The 16,028-nt window shown below is 39.1% G+C and overlaps 1 protein-coding gene across 1 annotated transcript; it reads left to right on the forward strand.

The window, feature by feature from the left end:
* The first annotated feature begins 437 nt into the window (after nt 1–437).
* On the forward strand, nt 438–13,959 carry slco1d1 (solute carrier organic anion transporter family, member 1D1). Its single transcript, XM_030440096.1, has 15 exons — nt 438–713; nt 1,040–1,160; nt 3,329–3,470; nt 4,185–4,317; nt 5,475–5,596; nt 5,714–5,860; nt 6,525–6,623; nt 7,054–7,314; nt 8,173–8,337; nt 9,484–9,679; nt 9,925–10,090; nt 10,739–10,923; nt 11,095–11,159; nt 11,296–11,413; nt 12,423–13,959. Exons 2-15 carry the CDS (start codon nt 1,110–1,112, stop codon nt 12,634–12,636), a joined length of 2,064 nt encoding a protein of 687 aa, XP_030295956.1. The 5' UTR covers nt 438–713; nt 1,040–1,109; the 3' UTR covers nt 12,637–13,959.
* Nucleotides 13,960–16,028: the final 2,069 nt, after the last annotated feature.

The raw sequence follows: 16,028 nt of genomic DNA on the forward strand, positions 1-16,028 counted from the left end.
AATATCAAAATGTTTTTTAAAAGTCCTTTCATGTGCAGATGTTTTTATAGTAGTATTTATTGAATATCTCAAATACTGGGTCTTTAAAAAATCGTATCAGGTGATGTGATGTGCGATACTCAGAGAGAAAGCCATTGTTAAGGCCTATCAATAGGACAGGAAGACTTTGATCAAGCCAAGGAAACACCCAACCTTACAAAAGCTGAATTTTCTCCAGGAGAGGAAAGCATTTCATTCTTTGAAAACAGCAAACCAACAGAAGCAGCAGCCTTGTAAAATAAGCTTTGGCCAGCTTCACGCTGCTGCCGTTTGTTGTGCGTTCAAAAGGATGGATACTCGGGAGGCTTATGATGTTCACAGAGGAGGATGTGTACGCGGGTTATGAATGTGTGTGTGTGTGTGTGTGTGTGTGTTTGCATTCGGTGAACCTCTGAACCTTCCGGTGCAGGTCGGACATGCATCCCACTGGATATCAGCCAGCCAGAGTGGTCACGTTTGGGTTTGCGTATGCCTGTTTGCCTGAGGGGTTGGAGGGTTTTTTTTATTGACATGATCAACAAGTGCACATAAGTGGCTGAGTTACTGATTACAGGTGATGTTATAGTTTGTGATAAGACTCTTGTTTTAAGCGCAAAGTCCTGCCAGGTACAGCCAGCCTTCAGCCACTTTAGCACATCCTTCCCATCCCTCGTAGGACGGTTGCTGCCTCTCAGGTAAATACTTTTCTGCTTGTTTTTCACTACTTTTACTTCTAAAGCATGAATGTCTCCTTTAGAAAGAGAATGAAATGTTTGATTTATTGGTGTTTTAGTGCAAAATACTGGTATTGTGATTTGCAAACCAACGACCAAATCCTATAAGATAAGATTTTCAAAAATGTTGGAGGCGCAATTTTATTTAGTTTTTCTTTCTTTGTTTTCTCAGATGAAAGTATTTTTGAATTTGGGTTATTTTGAAGAAAATGTGATAAATCTGATGGAAAGAACACAATTTGCCCCAATCTCCGATGTGCTCATGTCTTTGTATTTGTATTTTCTAGCTGTATTTCTGCAGGTCCTTTGGTACTGTGTTTCGTGCTTCCTCACATCTGTCGTGCACACAGGAGCATCATGAGTGTAGAGTCCAAAAAAACACGTGAGGCTTGCTGCTCAAAGCTCAAGGTTGGTGAAATGTTACCTTTTCCTTGTGTTATAAAGGGTTGCACTGCATCCTGTATGGGCTTTTAAATCTGCGATTGTGAACGCAAATTAACAAAAATTAATGTGCCAAGTTGCAAAATTTCACCGTGAACCAGATTTTTTTTAACCTTACCTCCACGTATTTGTTTTTCTAGGCCATTTCTATGTCGCTTATCTATGACCTACAAATGCTTCCCCTGATGAGGCCGTAAAAGGCAAAGCATTAACAAGACAAAGCCTAATTTTTCTTTTGGCCAGATAAAACGGAGACTTTGACACCAAAAACTGGGAACAAAGTTGTTTATGATGGTATAAATGTATGTCCTTCACAGACGACTGCATAAAGAAAAGGCAGAGAGTCTAGTTAAGTGGTCCTTGAAGAGTCTTTTAGGTAGAAAAACATTGTTATTGTTGCAGTTATTTGTCATTGGTGCACAGTTTATGGACTGCTCTGTGATAACAGACTGATCAGATAAGGAAATAGGGCATTATCAGCTCTGAGTAGCAATTGATACTGGGTGGTGATATTAATTTCATGCAAAAAGTCACCAGAGCAGCTCAGTTAAAAAGTGAAGATGTTAAAAAAAAAGTGAAAAAAACATGTTAAGCTCTGGAAGGCTCAGTCCCAACGTCCACATTCGCAGCCTCACAGACTTTGAGGCCCATCCCCAGTAAGTCAGCAAATAAAACGTCAAGTGCACGAGGGCTCTCTCGCAGACATTGTGAGCCCTTTAAGGCTTACATGTCTGCAGACTTTGCTGGAGGGATGATCAAAAAAACACACTGATGATCCGCATGATGCTGCTCTTGAATATTTGATTTATTTATTGCTCCATATGCAACGTTTTTTATTGACAATCAGAAATGCTTCGAACTCACTGCCTAAGATTTGATATTTTCTCCTAAAACTGATTCTCTACTTAAATCACTCAGTTTGGGAAATAATGAAAAAGTAATAAACGTTTGAAAGATTATGGATTTCTTTTTTTTTTTGTATTATATAGTTTATAAACATAAATGTGGCCTTAGACTGGACAGGGCAGAGGAGCTTTTTGTTTACATGTGGAACTTCTAATGTTATGCAAGTGGGGATACTTTGATCCAGTGGTGGTTCTAGACCAGTTTTAATAGGGGGGCCAGGTTGGGGCCGGCTTTTTTGTAAGGGGGCACATACAACCCGGAAAAAAGGACAAATCCCTCATTCAGACAAAACAGTGTTTACAATTTCAGCAATTTGATTGGGCAGTAAACTGCTAAGACACTGTATTTCTGCCTTTCCCTTCAGAACAAAATCATTGCAAGAAATCTGTCATTGTGTTATTAATGCGGACTCCCTGTCGGGGGGGCCACAGGGGGGTCCGGACTCAGAGTTACAGGGGCACTGGCCCCTGTTGGCCCCCCCCCCCTAGAACCGCCCCTGCTTTGATCGTACTCAGAATAGTCCATGACCTACAGCCCAGTGTGATTTCCCTTTTAATCTTTAACTATCTTTGTGGCAAGGATATGGCTGCTCACAGGAGAAATTTGTACTGGTAAATTAAGCAAACTCTGAGATGGACCTGATGTTCAGATTGAAGTTGCAGGTTTCACTTGATATTGTTTCATTTAATCAGCACAACCACATTTTTACTTCACCTACTTGGGTGAGCCATGTGTGAAAGCACGGTTCGACAACTTGTTGCCTTAACCTCCATCAAATAACATCATGTGGAAATGAAGCCAAGTGATGTAAGAGAATGTAAATCTAATCAGTGTTGAAAGCAGGTGTGAAGTACTATGTGTGTGTTGTCTTGTGTGTGAGCCTAATCTATCATGTGGTAATACAGTAAATCGCCGTCTACCTTAACATCAATGCAAGGTGCAATTACATCCCTTTATCCGTTGTAATGGAATAAGCCTCATTCAGAAACCTTTCATTGCGTGACTGGGACTGTAAAGAAACAGATTAATCCTCTCACTCAGACGTCTTTTAGGAGAGATTACTACAATTATTAACGTAATCTTCTCACAGCTGGCATCGTATTCACATTAGAAGATGATTTGTGAATCAATCTGAGCGTCTCTTTTTTTAATAAAATCAAACAAGACGTCCTCTGAATGCAGAGGAACAGTTTCAGCTAACAGAGTGTCGTGTGTTTCTGTGTTCCCAGCTCTTCCTGGCTTCTATGGCGCTTGTATTCTTTGCCAAAGCCTTCGGCGGAGCCTATATGAAGAGCTCCATCACCCAGATTGAGAGGCGCTTTGATATCCCCAGCTCCCTCATTGGTGTCATAGATGGCAGTTTTGAAATGGGTATGTGCAGGTGTTTTTCTTTTTTCTTTAAAGATGGCAAAGCTACAGTTTTTATAAAGTAGATCAAGGCAGCATTCCGAACTCTCAAAGGAAAAGTCAGACATTTGGTGGACTACGCTTCTTTGCTTTCTTGCAGGGAGAGAGATAATTGATTGATACCATTCTTATATGTGGATGCTTATGAAACCTAGCCTTGCTCTCCATCCAATTTAAATGCATTGATTTGAGTTTTTGTATGGCTTCAACAAATTAAATGTTATATTCACTGCAGATTAGTAGATTATAACAGCTAGGGTGAGAGCGGAAACTTCCGTGGTCTTTGCTTACCATCACTTTGTGGTTGTCGTGAAGCTTTTACACTTTAGTTTTTGTCTGGATACAATCAATTAGATGTTACATGTTAATAAGTGAGCTTTAGCAGAGCGGCTGGCCAGGCTAACTGCAATATGTCCCTGCTCGCTGCCAAACAATAGTCTGGTGCAGTAATCCTTGTAAAATGTGCTATTTTTAACACTTGGATTAAACAAACAAGATATAATTAGACCGCTTCACAGGTGCTTGTAGGTGGACTTTATCAGGCTTATTGTTTCTCTGCAAGGAAGTGACAGTGCATATTTTCTGAAATTTTAAACTATTCCTTTGAGCCGATAAATCCATTCATTCACTCATTCATTGTTTTTTTTTTTTTTTTTTTTAACTCTTCTCCTTCCCCAGGCAACCTGTTGGTAATAGCCTTTGTGAGCTACTTTGGTGCTAAGCTCCATCGTCCCCGGCTCATTGCTATCGGCTGTGTGATCATGGCTACTGGATCCTATCTCATAGCCCTGCCTCACTTCTTGCAGGGACCGTCAGTACACAGTTTCCTTTTTTCTTCTTCTATTCTCATTTTGTATCAGTCATACTGTGGCCTTGCCAAGGTTTATCCTGTAGTAATGCAGTAATGATTTACATTGGTTCTTAAGGGCAGAGCTGGCAGGAACAGAAACGTTTTGGATTTAATTGAACCACAATGAGAAGCATCAGGGGTGCAGTTATTCTAGAGACAATAAATTGGATTAAAGGAAGGGTTCACCCCAAAACTTAAAGTCATTATCTACTCAACCTGTACAATCATGGAACGTTTGAAAGTTTTTGCTGAATCTTTCCTTTAAAGCCTCTTGCAAAATATAAGGGACAACACAACATATATACAATATAATCAAATTACAACTCATTTCAATTAGTCCAGTGTAGATATGGTGGTATTAACCTGTTTGGGAGCAACATGTACCCTGTTGCTTACATGCAGACTAATGCAGTAGTATGTGCAGAAATAAAACTACTTGGACATGGGTTTTCTCTGTGTTAATATGTTCGTGGTCATTTTTTTAAACAAAATCTTATAACCAAATAAGCACAATATGAAGTCAAATAAAAGTGTTTGAACTATATTTGACACAAGGCCCAGGTACAAGACAGGGTAAGAGGACTGGTAATCGTGCATGACCCACCTAAGTTGATCTTAGGCCCTAGTGGGGCAAATTGCAAACTTTACTAAAGTAATATACAATGATATAAAAATCTATTTTCTCACAGTGATGCTGGGGCACTGTCAGTTTTTAAAGCTGTTGGAGATCTTGAGATATTGAGATCTAAAGACACATGCAGTATGCTTCTGGTGCGCTGTATGCCTTGATTGTAATTGGCCCTCCTGCTTGCCCCAGTGAAGCGGCATATACCCCAGTCTCTGCCCTGTTTCAGCTCCAATTTAAATCGTCTGTAACACCGGACATCTTCTTAATCTTATGAGTGATGCTACAGATGTTACATGAATGTGTTTTCAAGCCTACAATCCAGAGCTGCCTCCAGGAAATGTTAATATAACACAAAGTCTATAACAATCTGCATGTGTAACGTTCGTGCAGATTGTGTATGCGCACCATTCACTATTCATATGCACTGTAATTTTCAGAAAATACGTTCAAGCCATGGATGTGTCATGTGTTCATTCTCAATATTTTCCAGGTATAAATACGAGACCAGCGTGTCTCACAGCATATCTGTCAACAGCAGTGAGAGCGCACTGCCCTGTCACTCCAACCACAGTCTGAGTGAGGATGAGACACCTGATGTAGAGACCAGAACAGGTACAGGGCAAACACACTCACTGACTTACATGTAGGACCTCTCAGGTTTGAGGTTTCAGTCACTTGTCCATCTTAGATATGATACAAAACATGATACTACGTTTTTTATTCTTTCAGCTTGTGAAAAGGCAGCTGGCTCGTCTCTGTGGATCTATGTGTTCCTGGGGAACATGCTGCGTGGAATTGGAGAGACTCCCATCATGCCTCTGGGTGTGTCCTACCTGGATGACTTCTCAAGAGAAGAGAACACTCCTTTCTATTTGGGTCAGTTCCTACTGTCTTAATGATTTTTTTATGACACATTGTACACTTATTACTGTGTTAGTTTATTCTCGTTCTTGTTTGTGTTAGTTTTGTTCCTTTAATTAACCTAAAGTAGATTTTTCAACTTTACCTACTCCTCGTGTTTCCCTGTTGTTTACTCTTGGCACAGCTGTTTCAATAACAGCATTAGAAACATGGCTACTGTTAATGGCCTGGCAACAGTCGCTGACAGTCCACAGCCCAAACAATTGGAAGAATCCCAGTTTGACATGTAGTGAAACAGAGTTTTCCAGTTGTTCCACTGTTATATGAGGATAGTGACCAGGTAAATCAGTGCCCCTTCCTGTGTAGGTTGTGCAGTGGCAGACACACTTCCTTTTGCTGCAATGCAATCTTTGTTTTTAAGGGTAAAATCCAGCCTGGCGATAGACCGAATAGCATAGTGGAAGCGAGGTTTATAGGGAACCAATCTATATATGGTGTCATTTTTTCTACAGCCATTACACCGTGCAATCAGTATTTACTCCAGAATGTTAAGTATGAGCTAATGTCCTGTCACTGGTGTTTGTTGTTTTTTTTTTTCTCTGTGTCTATCGTGTATAATCTGATTGTTGCTTGATAATAGAACCATATCAGTACATAACAGTTTTCTTCCATTCTCCAGCCTGCATCCATACAGTAGGAATCTTAGGACCTATGTTTGGGTTCATGCTCGGGTCCTACCTTGCCAAGATCTATGTGGACATTGGATCTGTGGACTTAGGTAGGCGACTTTTCCATGTCAAGGGATGACAATTGGTACTACAGTACTTTTGATATTTTGGGGGAAATGTTGTCATTTTGTATCCTTAGGTCTTACCTATTATGATTGTATTACTGTTGGCTGTACGCAGACCTATTACACTTAAGCACGAAATAGTTGATCCTTCATCTCCTTGGACCTACATGGCAAGTTCATTGTTAAAGAGCAATTAAGTTTGTTTTGGATTCAGGATTTCACAACATTTCATTCTGTTGTCATAGTGGGATTAGTTCAATATTTACTGCATGGACTAGCACCATCAATGGTCCCTGAACGGTCCCATCCTCCTGTTTATGTCTCAGCTGTTGGGATAAAAAAAGACTCAGTTCTACCATGGAAGTCCTGTAAACACAATCCACTTTCTAACCTGTGGTCTTTGCTCCTCTCCCAGATGGTGTCACCATCAACTATAAGGACTCCCGCTGGGTGGGTGCCTGGTGGCTGGGCTTCATAGTGACTGGCACCATAATCATGCTGTCCAGTATACCATTCTGGTTCCTGCCCAAGTCTTTGCCCAAGCAAGGAGAAGAGGAGAGCCAGAGTAAAAGTACAGAGCTCGCCACTGTGGCAGAGCAGGGGAACTTCCTGCCAGAAGAAAACCAGGATCACGAGGAGAAGGAGAAGCCAGTTACCTTCCAGGAGCTGGCTAAAGGTACCATCTAAACACTATGAAGCACTGGGATTAGTTTTTTTGGGCTAACGTGGTGTTGGCATACAAAAGACCACAAACCGTGAAGCTTAATGAATGTCTGGTCCGAAAGGCTTTATCTATGAGCAGCTGAGCAACAGCATGCCATAAACTACTTCTAATATTTTAAGTGCCACTGTTCAAATAGTTGCCAGGGTCAATGTGTTTAATCATTAAACAGTTATGGTCCTAACCAACCAGAGCCAAGACCATGTAACCCTGAAGCCTGGACCGTCAGGCAATCTGGGCAAGAGTTGAATGACACATCAGGACACGTGACCACTGTTTCTTAAGCTAAGGCCCTGTCATGCCATAATATATTACACAACATTATATCAGACTTACACAAATTGCATCTCCTCAATGTTGCACTGTTGTAAAATATTATTTGAAAGTGATATTATTTCCAAAAAGAAACAAAAGATAAGAATAATGTTCACAATAAAAACAGCTTTAAATGATAGACAATAGACCAATGAACAATTAAGAGGTTATTTAATAATATAATGTAAAGTTAACTGGTAGACATTATGCGTAATATGCGTGAGAGAAATTAGTGCGACAGATAAATGATTACATTGTGTAATGTTAGATTAGGTATTATTGGAAATTTAGATAGATATAAGTGTAGACATTTGTTATGGATGCCTATAGACATGGATATACATCAATATACAGATATTCAATTTCTTAATAAGCTGTTCTTTCCTAGGCAAACACATAATGATACTAAATCACTTTTACACTTTTACATTCACTCCAGAATGAAGTATTCGTTATCCTAAACATTTGCTAAAATCTCTGTGTTTTGTTCTTCACCAGATTTTGTTCCATCTCTGAGGAGGCTTTTCAAGAACACCATCTTCACACTGATGATTCTCACCTACCTGGTGTCTGTCAACGGCTTCATTGGCATGATCACCTTCAAGCCAAAGTTCTTGGAGCAAGTCTATGGTCAATCAGCCTCCAAGGCCATTTTTCTCATAGGTAAAGAGCAAAAACTGACCCTGATTCCCTCTGCTCACTGCTCTCTGTTGCCCAAGGCAACTGAAACAATGATGTTATTAAAGGGAAGTGTGAATGCGAGAGATAAAGTTGACCTGAATTGTAAGCACTAGGTAGCCCACTGTGGGATCTCCTTTTGTGTGTGCCTGTAAAGTAGCACCCTGAGCTATGATTAGCTTTTTTATGACTGTTTACCAGCGCGGCTAGCTCTGTTTTTGTTGGAATATAGATCATTTAACTTCATTGTTGTACAACCACAAATTATGACACGTAAAATTAGAACAACAACAACAATTGGCTGCTGGCCAAAATAATTTTTTATACAAAAAGCTTATGACATCTTATGGATTTGATCTTGAATGCCAACTGTCTGGTTGCATATCTCAGACCCAGCGCCTCTTATCATCATATTGATCCACCATGGCAGTAGCAGTAGATGTTAGAGGGTGACTTGGAAGTGGATTTTCACTCCAGTCACATTCGACTACAACAAAAATACTACCGTCTGATCCCAACCCCAGAAGAACTGACCTATTGGTATCATGGTTCATGTCTCACCCTCTTCCATTTCCTGTTTCTTTACTGTCCTGCTGCGGTCATACATAGATGTTGCAAATGAGCCTGCATTATGTCTTTAATTCAAGTTAAGTGATTGCAAGCAACCAGCTGTACTTTGACTTCATGGAGTACATAAAAAAATGTGGAGGAACTCGACTAATTGGGAAAAAAAAGTCCAGATATTGTATAAGTTGTAACACCTGTGCTGAGCTGAAAGTAATGGATAAACGGTTATTATTATGTTTATACCAAAACGCATTGGATAAATACTAATAGTTAGACAAGTTGGCTAAAAGTTATACATAACTAGCCAAAACAGCTTGCTGAAATTGTTTGATAAATGATCTAAATACAAAAAGAAAATGTTAAAATAGTTTAAGTAATGGATATGTTGGATATAGAGTATGTTCGGCTAAAAGTAGCATACAAGTTAAATGATTAAAACAGTAATACTGCGTACTATCAACATAACAATGGCATCCATGATATTGTGTCTTATATGTTTTATATTGTCAATTCTCCAATCCTTTTCATCGATCCATTAATTCAACCATTTATTCATCCATCCAGGTATACTGAACCTGCCAGCAGTAGCCCTGGGCATCATCACCGGAGGTTTTGTACTGAAACGCTTCAAGCTGGGTGTCATTGGGGCAGCCAGGGTGGCATTCGCTGCCTCTGTTGGGTCTCTCTGTCTGCTTTCCATTCAGGTCTTCATCAGCTGCGACAATGCAGAGGTGGCAGGTCTTACTGTCTCATATCAGGGGTGAGTGACATGCAAGCCATCCTTTCACACGAAAATAGAAGTCGGTGATTGGCTGGGTGCATTTCAGAGCTTCCTATGACTCAGTCTTTGTACTTTTTTATGTTTTTATGTTGTTGTTTGTAGTATTACTTCACGGGGAAAATGTATTACTAAAGCCTAATTATGGTCAATGTTTGCAACTGAAAAGATGATCTTCATGGAAATTAATGTACTCATTTGTGACTTTTCATGTCCGTGTGCATCAGGGATACTCAAGTGTCCTACAACCAGCAGACTTTGCTGTCACAGTGCAACATGGGCTGCTCCTGCTCAATGAAGCACTGGGACCCAGTATGCGCCTACAATGGAATGACGTATGCCTCGCCCTGCCTGGCTGGCTGCCAGACCTCCACCGGCACTGGCAGAGAAATGGTAAGACAACGTGTACCGCTATATACGTCGTCATCATATAGTTACATTATAGTAATGGATAAGTCTGGTAAATTAAATATGAGACTGATAACAGGCAGACACACAACATAGGAAAGAAAATGGAAGCTCTATTGACCAGAATGCAATACAGCCGGACCGAGGACATGTTAGAATTGATATTTATTCAAATTTCTGCCCAAAAGCCGAACTTTGTGAGAATAACACATTTAAGCACATTCTGTGTTTCTGGAAAAATCTGGTATTTAATCGTCACATCACATATCGTCATAAGAATTTTATACTATAGATGTTAATGTCCCACATATTCCTCCTAACAGCTACCATGTTTATTTCAGCTCACAATATGAAGGTGTTGATTTGAAACAACGAACATACTGAAAATGTTACTATTCTCCAGAGGCTGGTTAAAGTGTAAAGACCATGGGGTCCTTACAATCAACAGGATGTGTCCCTGTGGGAGAATGAGTGTGCTCATCCTGAACCTATATCAGGGAAATGTAAAGGGTTAATTAGTATTTCAGTCATGGAAACCAAGTTGTTCTCCAAACAGCATGTGGAAACAACACCACCAGTATGTACATTCCACAGTCAAAGGTAATTATTCACATCTCTGTGCTCTTCCTTCAGGTTTTTCACAACTGTACCTGCGTCGGTGAGATGAAATCTCCAGCCATGAACATGTCCGCAGTGCTGGGCCAGTGCCCGAGGAAGACAGACTGTGATCGCATCTTCAAAATCTACATGGCTTTGTCCGTAACAGGGTCCTTCATTTCTGCCTGTGGGGGCACGCCAGGATACATCGTGATGCTCAGGTCAGAGACACTGAAGCTTTTTGTTATGGCTTTAAAATGCAAACATCAACATTATGTGTGGACTGCTTCTGTAACACTATTGAAGGCAATATTGGATTGTTGTTTGTTTATTCTTGAAGCTAAAATGCTGATTTCAATGTCTTATGTGATAATCTTTGGGTAATCTTCCAGGTCGATCCAGCCAGATTTGAAGGCGCTGGCTTTGGGTATGCAAACACTGATAGTCAGGACTCTTGGTGAGTACTGAAAAATACATAATATACTGTTGCAATGTAGTACACAACATTGCATTTTGTTCCTTAACTGTTTAGCTCTCAGGACCATATTGTTAAAAAAAAAAAAAAAAAAAATTATAACTTTATTTTTTGTCAGGTGGGATACCTCCTCCAATATATTTCGGAGCACTGATCGACCGAACCTGTTTGAAGTGGGGCACCAAGCAGTGCGGAGGCCGCGGCGCATGTCGACTGTATGATGCTAATGCATTTAGGTATGGTGAAACCAGGATCTTATTTTCCTGACAGTTTAAAGATAAAATCCAGATACAATACAATACAATACAATACAAATACCACTTTTTTATGACATTGCTATGTGCAATCAAGATCAGATACAATACTGATTATGTGTGTAAGTTTAAAGGTGTAATATGGAAGAATCTTAGTTGAAAACATTCCAGATCCACTACAGTTATTAACAGAATGTGATAATTTTAGAACAGTTTTGATTTGATGACGTCGATGTATTGTGCTGCAGAGATATCCACTGAAGTTAGCATGCTAGCCAGCTAGCCCCCTCCCATCCCAGTCCGAAGCACCCGTGCTCGTAGAGTAAACACCCAAACAAGCTCCCAGTCTGAACCTGAGCTGTGTGGAAGAAAAACTGAACTACTCTCACTTGCTTACAGCAGGTACAGTTAGCACCAGTTAGCACCAGTTAGCGTTTATTTTGCTGATAAGCTCCCCCTATTTGTTTTGAGCACAAGCTCAATGGTGGTCAGTTCTTACATGTTGTGCCTTTAAAGCAATATTTCCATATTTTAAGAAACATACTTCTATATACTTATTTATTTTCAGAGGTCTTTGTCCTCAATATGAAGCTACATCCAGCACCCACATTTTAGCCTAGCTTAGCGTAAAGACTGGAGAAGGTTGAAACAGCTAGCCTGGCTCTGTCCAAAGGTAAAACGAAAGGGCTATTTAAGCTTAATAATATATTGAATCAATATCTTAAATCTCATTTGTTTAATCTGTATAAAATCCGAAGAACTAGTCCTGCACACAATCCTGTGTAAAACCACTTGTCAATGCAATAAGTAGGTACTGTTAGGCTGATTCTTTCAAGTATAAATACATCAGATTCTGCTAACAACTTTTAATTCATATAAAATGTTCATTCGACAGACCATTTTTAGCTCTGAAGTCAGATTGAAACATCAATGTATGTACTCAAAATGTGGAGAAAACATCTTGATGTGGCCAAATGTGTTTTTCTTCCAGAATGACATTCATGGGGTTGATTACTGGACTTTACTTGCTATCCAACATGCTGTGGGGAAACCTCTACCTCAAAATTGTCAAGAGACAGAAGAAGTTAGCACTGAGGAATCAAGCCAAGGAAAATGGACTGGAGGGTGAGAGCCGGGCCAATGGACATGCCAGCATCAACATTGACACAAACAAAGATGACACAGACAAGGAGAGTACCATTTAATGGGTTTTAGGGAGGCATTGCCATTGTGTGATGTAGATGAAAGACAGATTTTATACAAGTGCTGAGCTTGACTAAACGCGGTGATGGTTCAGTGTTTGCACCCTTTTGTCTTTCAGCAGTACAATTAATTTTTTTACACATTGTTCTGAAAACAACACTTGCTGTTTCTTCACTTCAGAGGTCAAAGATCCTGACAAGAGCTTTAACATAAACATAAATCATCTCTACAAAACTACTAAAACACATAAACCTAGAGGTCAGTTTCAGGTGTGCTTCAAAACAGTCAAGAAAAACATAATGGGAACATTATGTTGTACAACTGTGTGAACAAGGAATCCTTACGAAAACACAATTCACTTATGATGATGTTCACCTCTGAAACGCTTATATTTCAGAATAAGACGGAGCAAAATATGTCAAATACTGTATTTGAAGAAGATTGTGTCCATCATTTATACTTGAATAACACAAAGTCAGGAAATGATAGTTATATCTAATTGTAAAGCTTTACATTCAAAGTGATTTACTGTATGTTCAGTGACAGCTGGCAGACATGTAAACAGTAGATGTTAAATATACAGTATGTACAGTGTATAGTTTTAAAAACAAGTACAAGACAGTGTAAGTGGATGTGGCCTGAGATGCAGTAGCGACATTTAGTGACATGAATTATTATCAATGTCTTGTTTTCAGTTATTAAGAATGTTTTCTTTCATGTGTTTCATTGACAGTGAGTTTCTGATACTTTACTGCCTAAGCTATAGCCTCTGTTGAACAGTGGACAGTGAAGAGGGGCTGCAGTTTAGGTTTCGAGTGTGTTTGAGTTCAGAGTGAGTTAAAAGAACTGTGTTCACATGTCACCGTTATTTTGACTTTTGGTTATTGTACCCCACCGACATTAGACACGTCTGGACATCTCTTTCACATTGCACACACTTCTTGTTACATCACATCATTTACACAAACCCTAAAGGTCATGAACGTTCATATAACCCTCTGACTCACCAGTGTTTGTCTGGATAAGTTCACTACAGTTTGGACAGTGGAATGTGAGTGGAGCTTAAGTCAGACTTGATTGTGCTATATTGGTAGTTGTTGATTATGATGTATCATTAATAAATAACTACACTTACTGTTAATAAGGAGAATTTACATATTGACTTAGATATGTTGGTAGATATATTATGTGTATTGTCATATTTGAGTTTTTACATAATTTCTTTCTTTGTTTATTTTTCTTTTACATTTTTTTTGATTGTCATATATATATATATATATAGCATATCTGTAAGTATTAAAGACACTTTTTTTGTGCCTCAGTTTACTCGGGATTCACCTTTTTCATCTGCACAGAGTGACCCACTATACATCTGTTATGGTCCGCCTTAAAACAGCTATAATCAATATTTTAATATTAACTATAGAACCAATGATTTCTTCATCGCTTGTAGTGATTAATTGGAAAGAAAATTATGTGCAAATAGAGGCCAAAAAAACACTTGAAGCTCTTTTCCCATCACCACACAGCAGACAAAGTTAGCGGTTAGCTAGTGACAGAACATTTAACAGCAAAAAAGCCAAATAGCTACTGCTAAATGCTAAAAAAAAATGTGAATACTGAATTACATTAATCATGTGGCCAGAGACACAATCCAGATTGCTGTTTCTCTAACTGCTCACAGTATAAAAAGCAATCTGTATGCTAACAGGTTAGCCAAATCATCTTTAAGCTAACAATATGTCATTAATGTGTTCAATCATCTTTAATCTAACAATATGTCATTAATGTGTTCAGAGCTTGTTTCTGTTGCTCCCATGTGGTGAAATCAGTTTTGCAGATAAAGTTGGTAGGACCTACCTAACCAGTTGATAACAGGAGTCTGCGGCTATCACTGTGAAGCTGTTGTGTTAATGCTTTGGGCAAAATGCTAAACACAAGATGCTAACTTTCCCACACCAACAATGCTAATGTTCAGATGTCTAGCAGGTCTAATGTTTTATCGTGGTCATCGTATTAGTTGAGCTTCTTAGCATGCTAACAGTTGAAGAGATATTTCACTATAAAACAAAAATATTAACAGAGAGGACAGTGTTGAGAGAGTCAGGGGATCATCAGTGTCAAAAGTAAAAAAATCTCCACGTCTATGTTATCCCTAAAAGAAAATATATAGATAGACAACACAAGAACATGAGCAGGGTCAGTAACACCAATAATACAGGGGTCATTAATCCAAACAATCACTGTACAGTCTCCAGATGTGCACCTACTTGACAATAAAAGTCTCTCAGTCAATCTTTCAGAGGATATTCTACAATCCTACCTCAGCTTTGCCTTTGAACACGTGCATTGAGAATCAATCAGTCTGGCTCGCATAAAGTTGAAGGTTGTCATTACATGATCCGTCAAACTTTGTCTCCTCCGTGTTTACTCTGTGAATCAGCAGTGAGCTTTCCTTGTGTAGGACAAAAGTGATGGTTAGACTTTTATTGTTGTGGGTTTGTTTTTTCACCATGTTATGCAATATATTGTAAATGTTATGACCAGTGCAATATTGGATGATTGTAAAACACTTTTAATTGCTACTCTCGCTGTTAAGTAAGCTATTAAAGCATTGCTTTTGCAAGCTACCAAATACTCCACACTAGAAGGAGCTGAACTAGAGCAAAGGGCAGAAACTACAAGGAGAAATCTAGTTTGATAAACTAAGCTACAGCGCTTTACCAAACTTGGTAGTTTGTTAAAAAATGATCATGTGATACAAAACTTTGACAAAACATAGCACAAAGAAGAACCCCACACTTGTTCACAGATCATAAACAAGCAAAAACTACCACTCATAGAAAGTGCCAGGAATGTCAGCTTTGGCTCTGTACACAACGTCCAAGCTGGATTAATACTTAGCGCTACTAGAATGCTACAACTTATGATCATAATCAGCAATAATGGATATTCATGACTAATCGAGCCAAGAGACTGCTTGAGTATTGAGCTAAGGAATTAAGATTGATATTTTGTCCAATTAGAAAGCAGGTTGGCATCTCTTCTAGTATGCAACAAAACAAGCCATTATAAGCTGGTACGTGCAAGTTTCCTGAACCCAATGATAAGCAGGCTCAATGACTATTAAAATGAATACATACATACAATTAGAACAAGTTGTGCAAAAAACCATAACTCGAACTGGGAAAAGTTGAGCTGGCATAGAGTGACCCAAATTCCAGTTTTCTTTTCTTTTTATGGCCTAAATTTGTTTGGGAGTTATATTTTATTTTAGTAATTTGTGTAGTTAACCACTATGCAGATATGAGTGTAGCTGGACAACCAGCAAAAAAAACCACAAACACGTAGTCGGCTTCCTACTATTATAACTTGTCACTCCCTACTCCAAAAA

Source organism: Sparus aurata, chromosome 14, assembly GCF_900880675.1.
Source record: "Sparus aurata chromosome 14, fSpaAur1.1, whole genome shotgun sequence".
Lineage (NCBI taxonomy): Eukaryota > Metazoa > Chordata > Actinopteri > Spariformes > Sparidae > Sparus > Sparus aurata.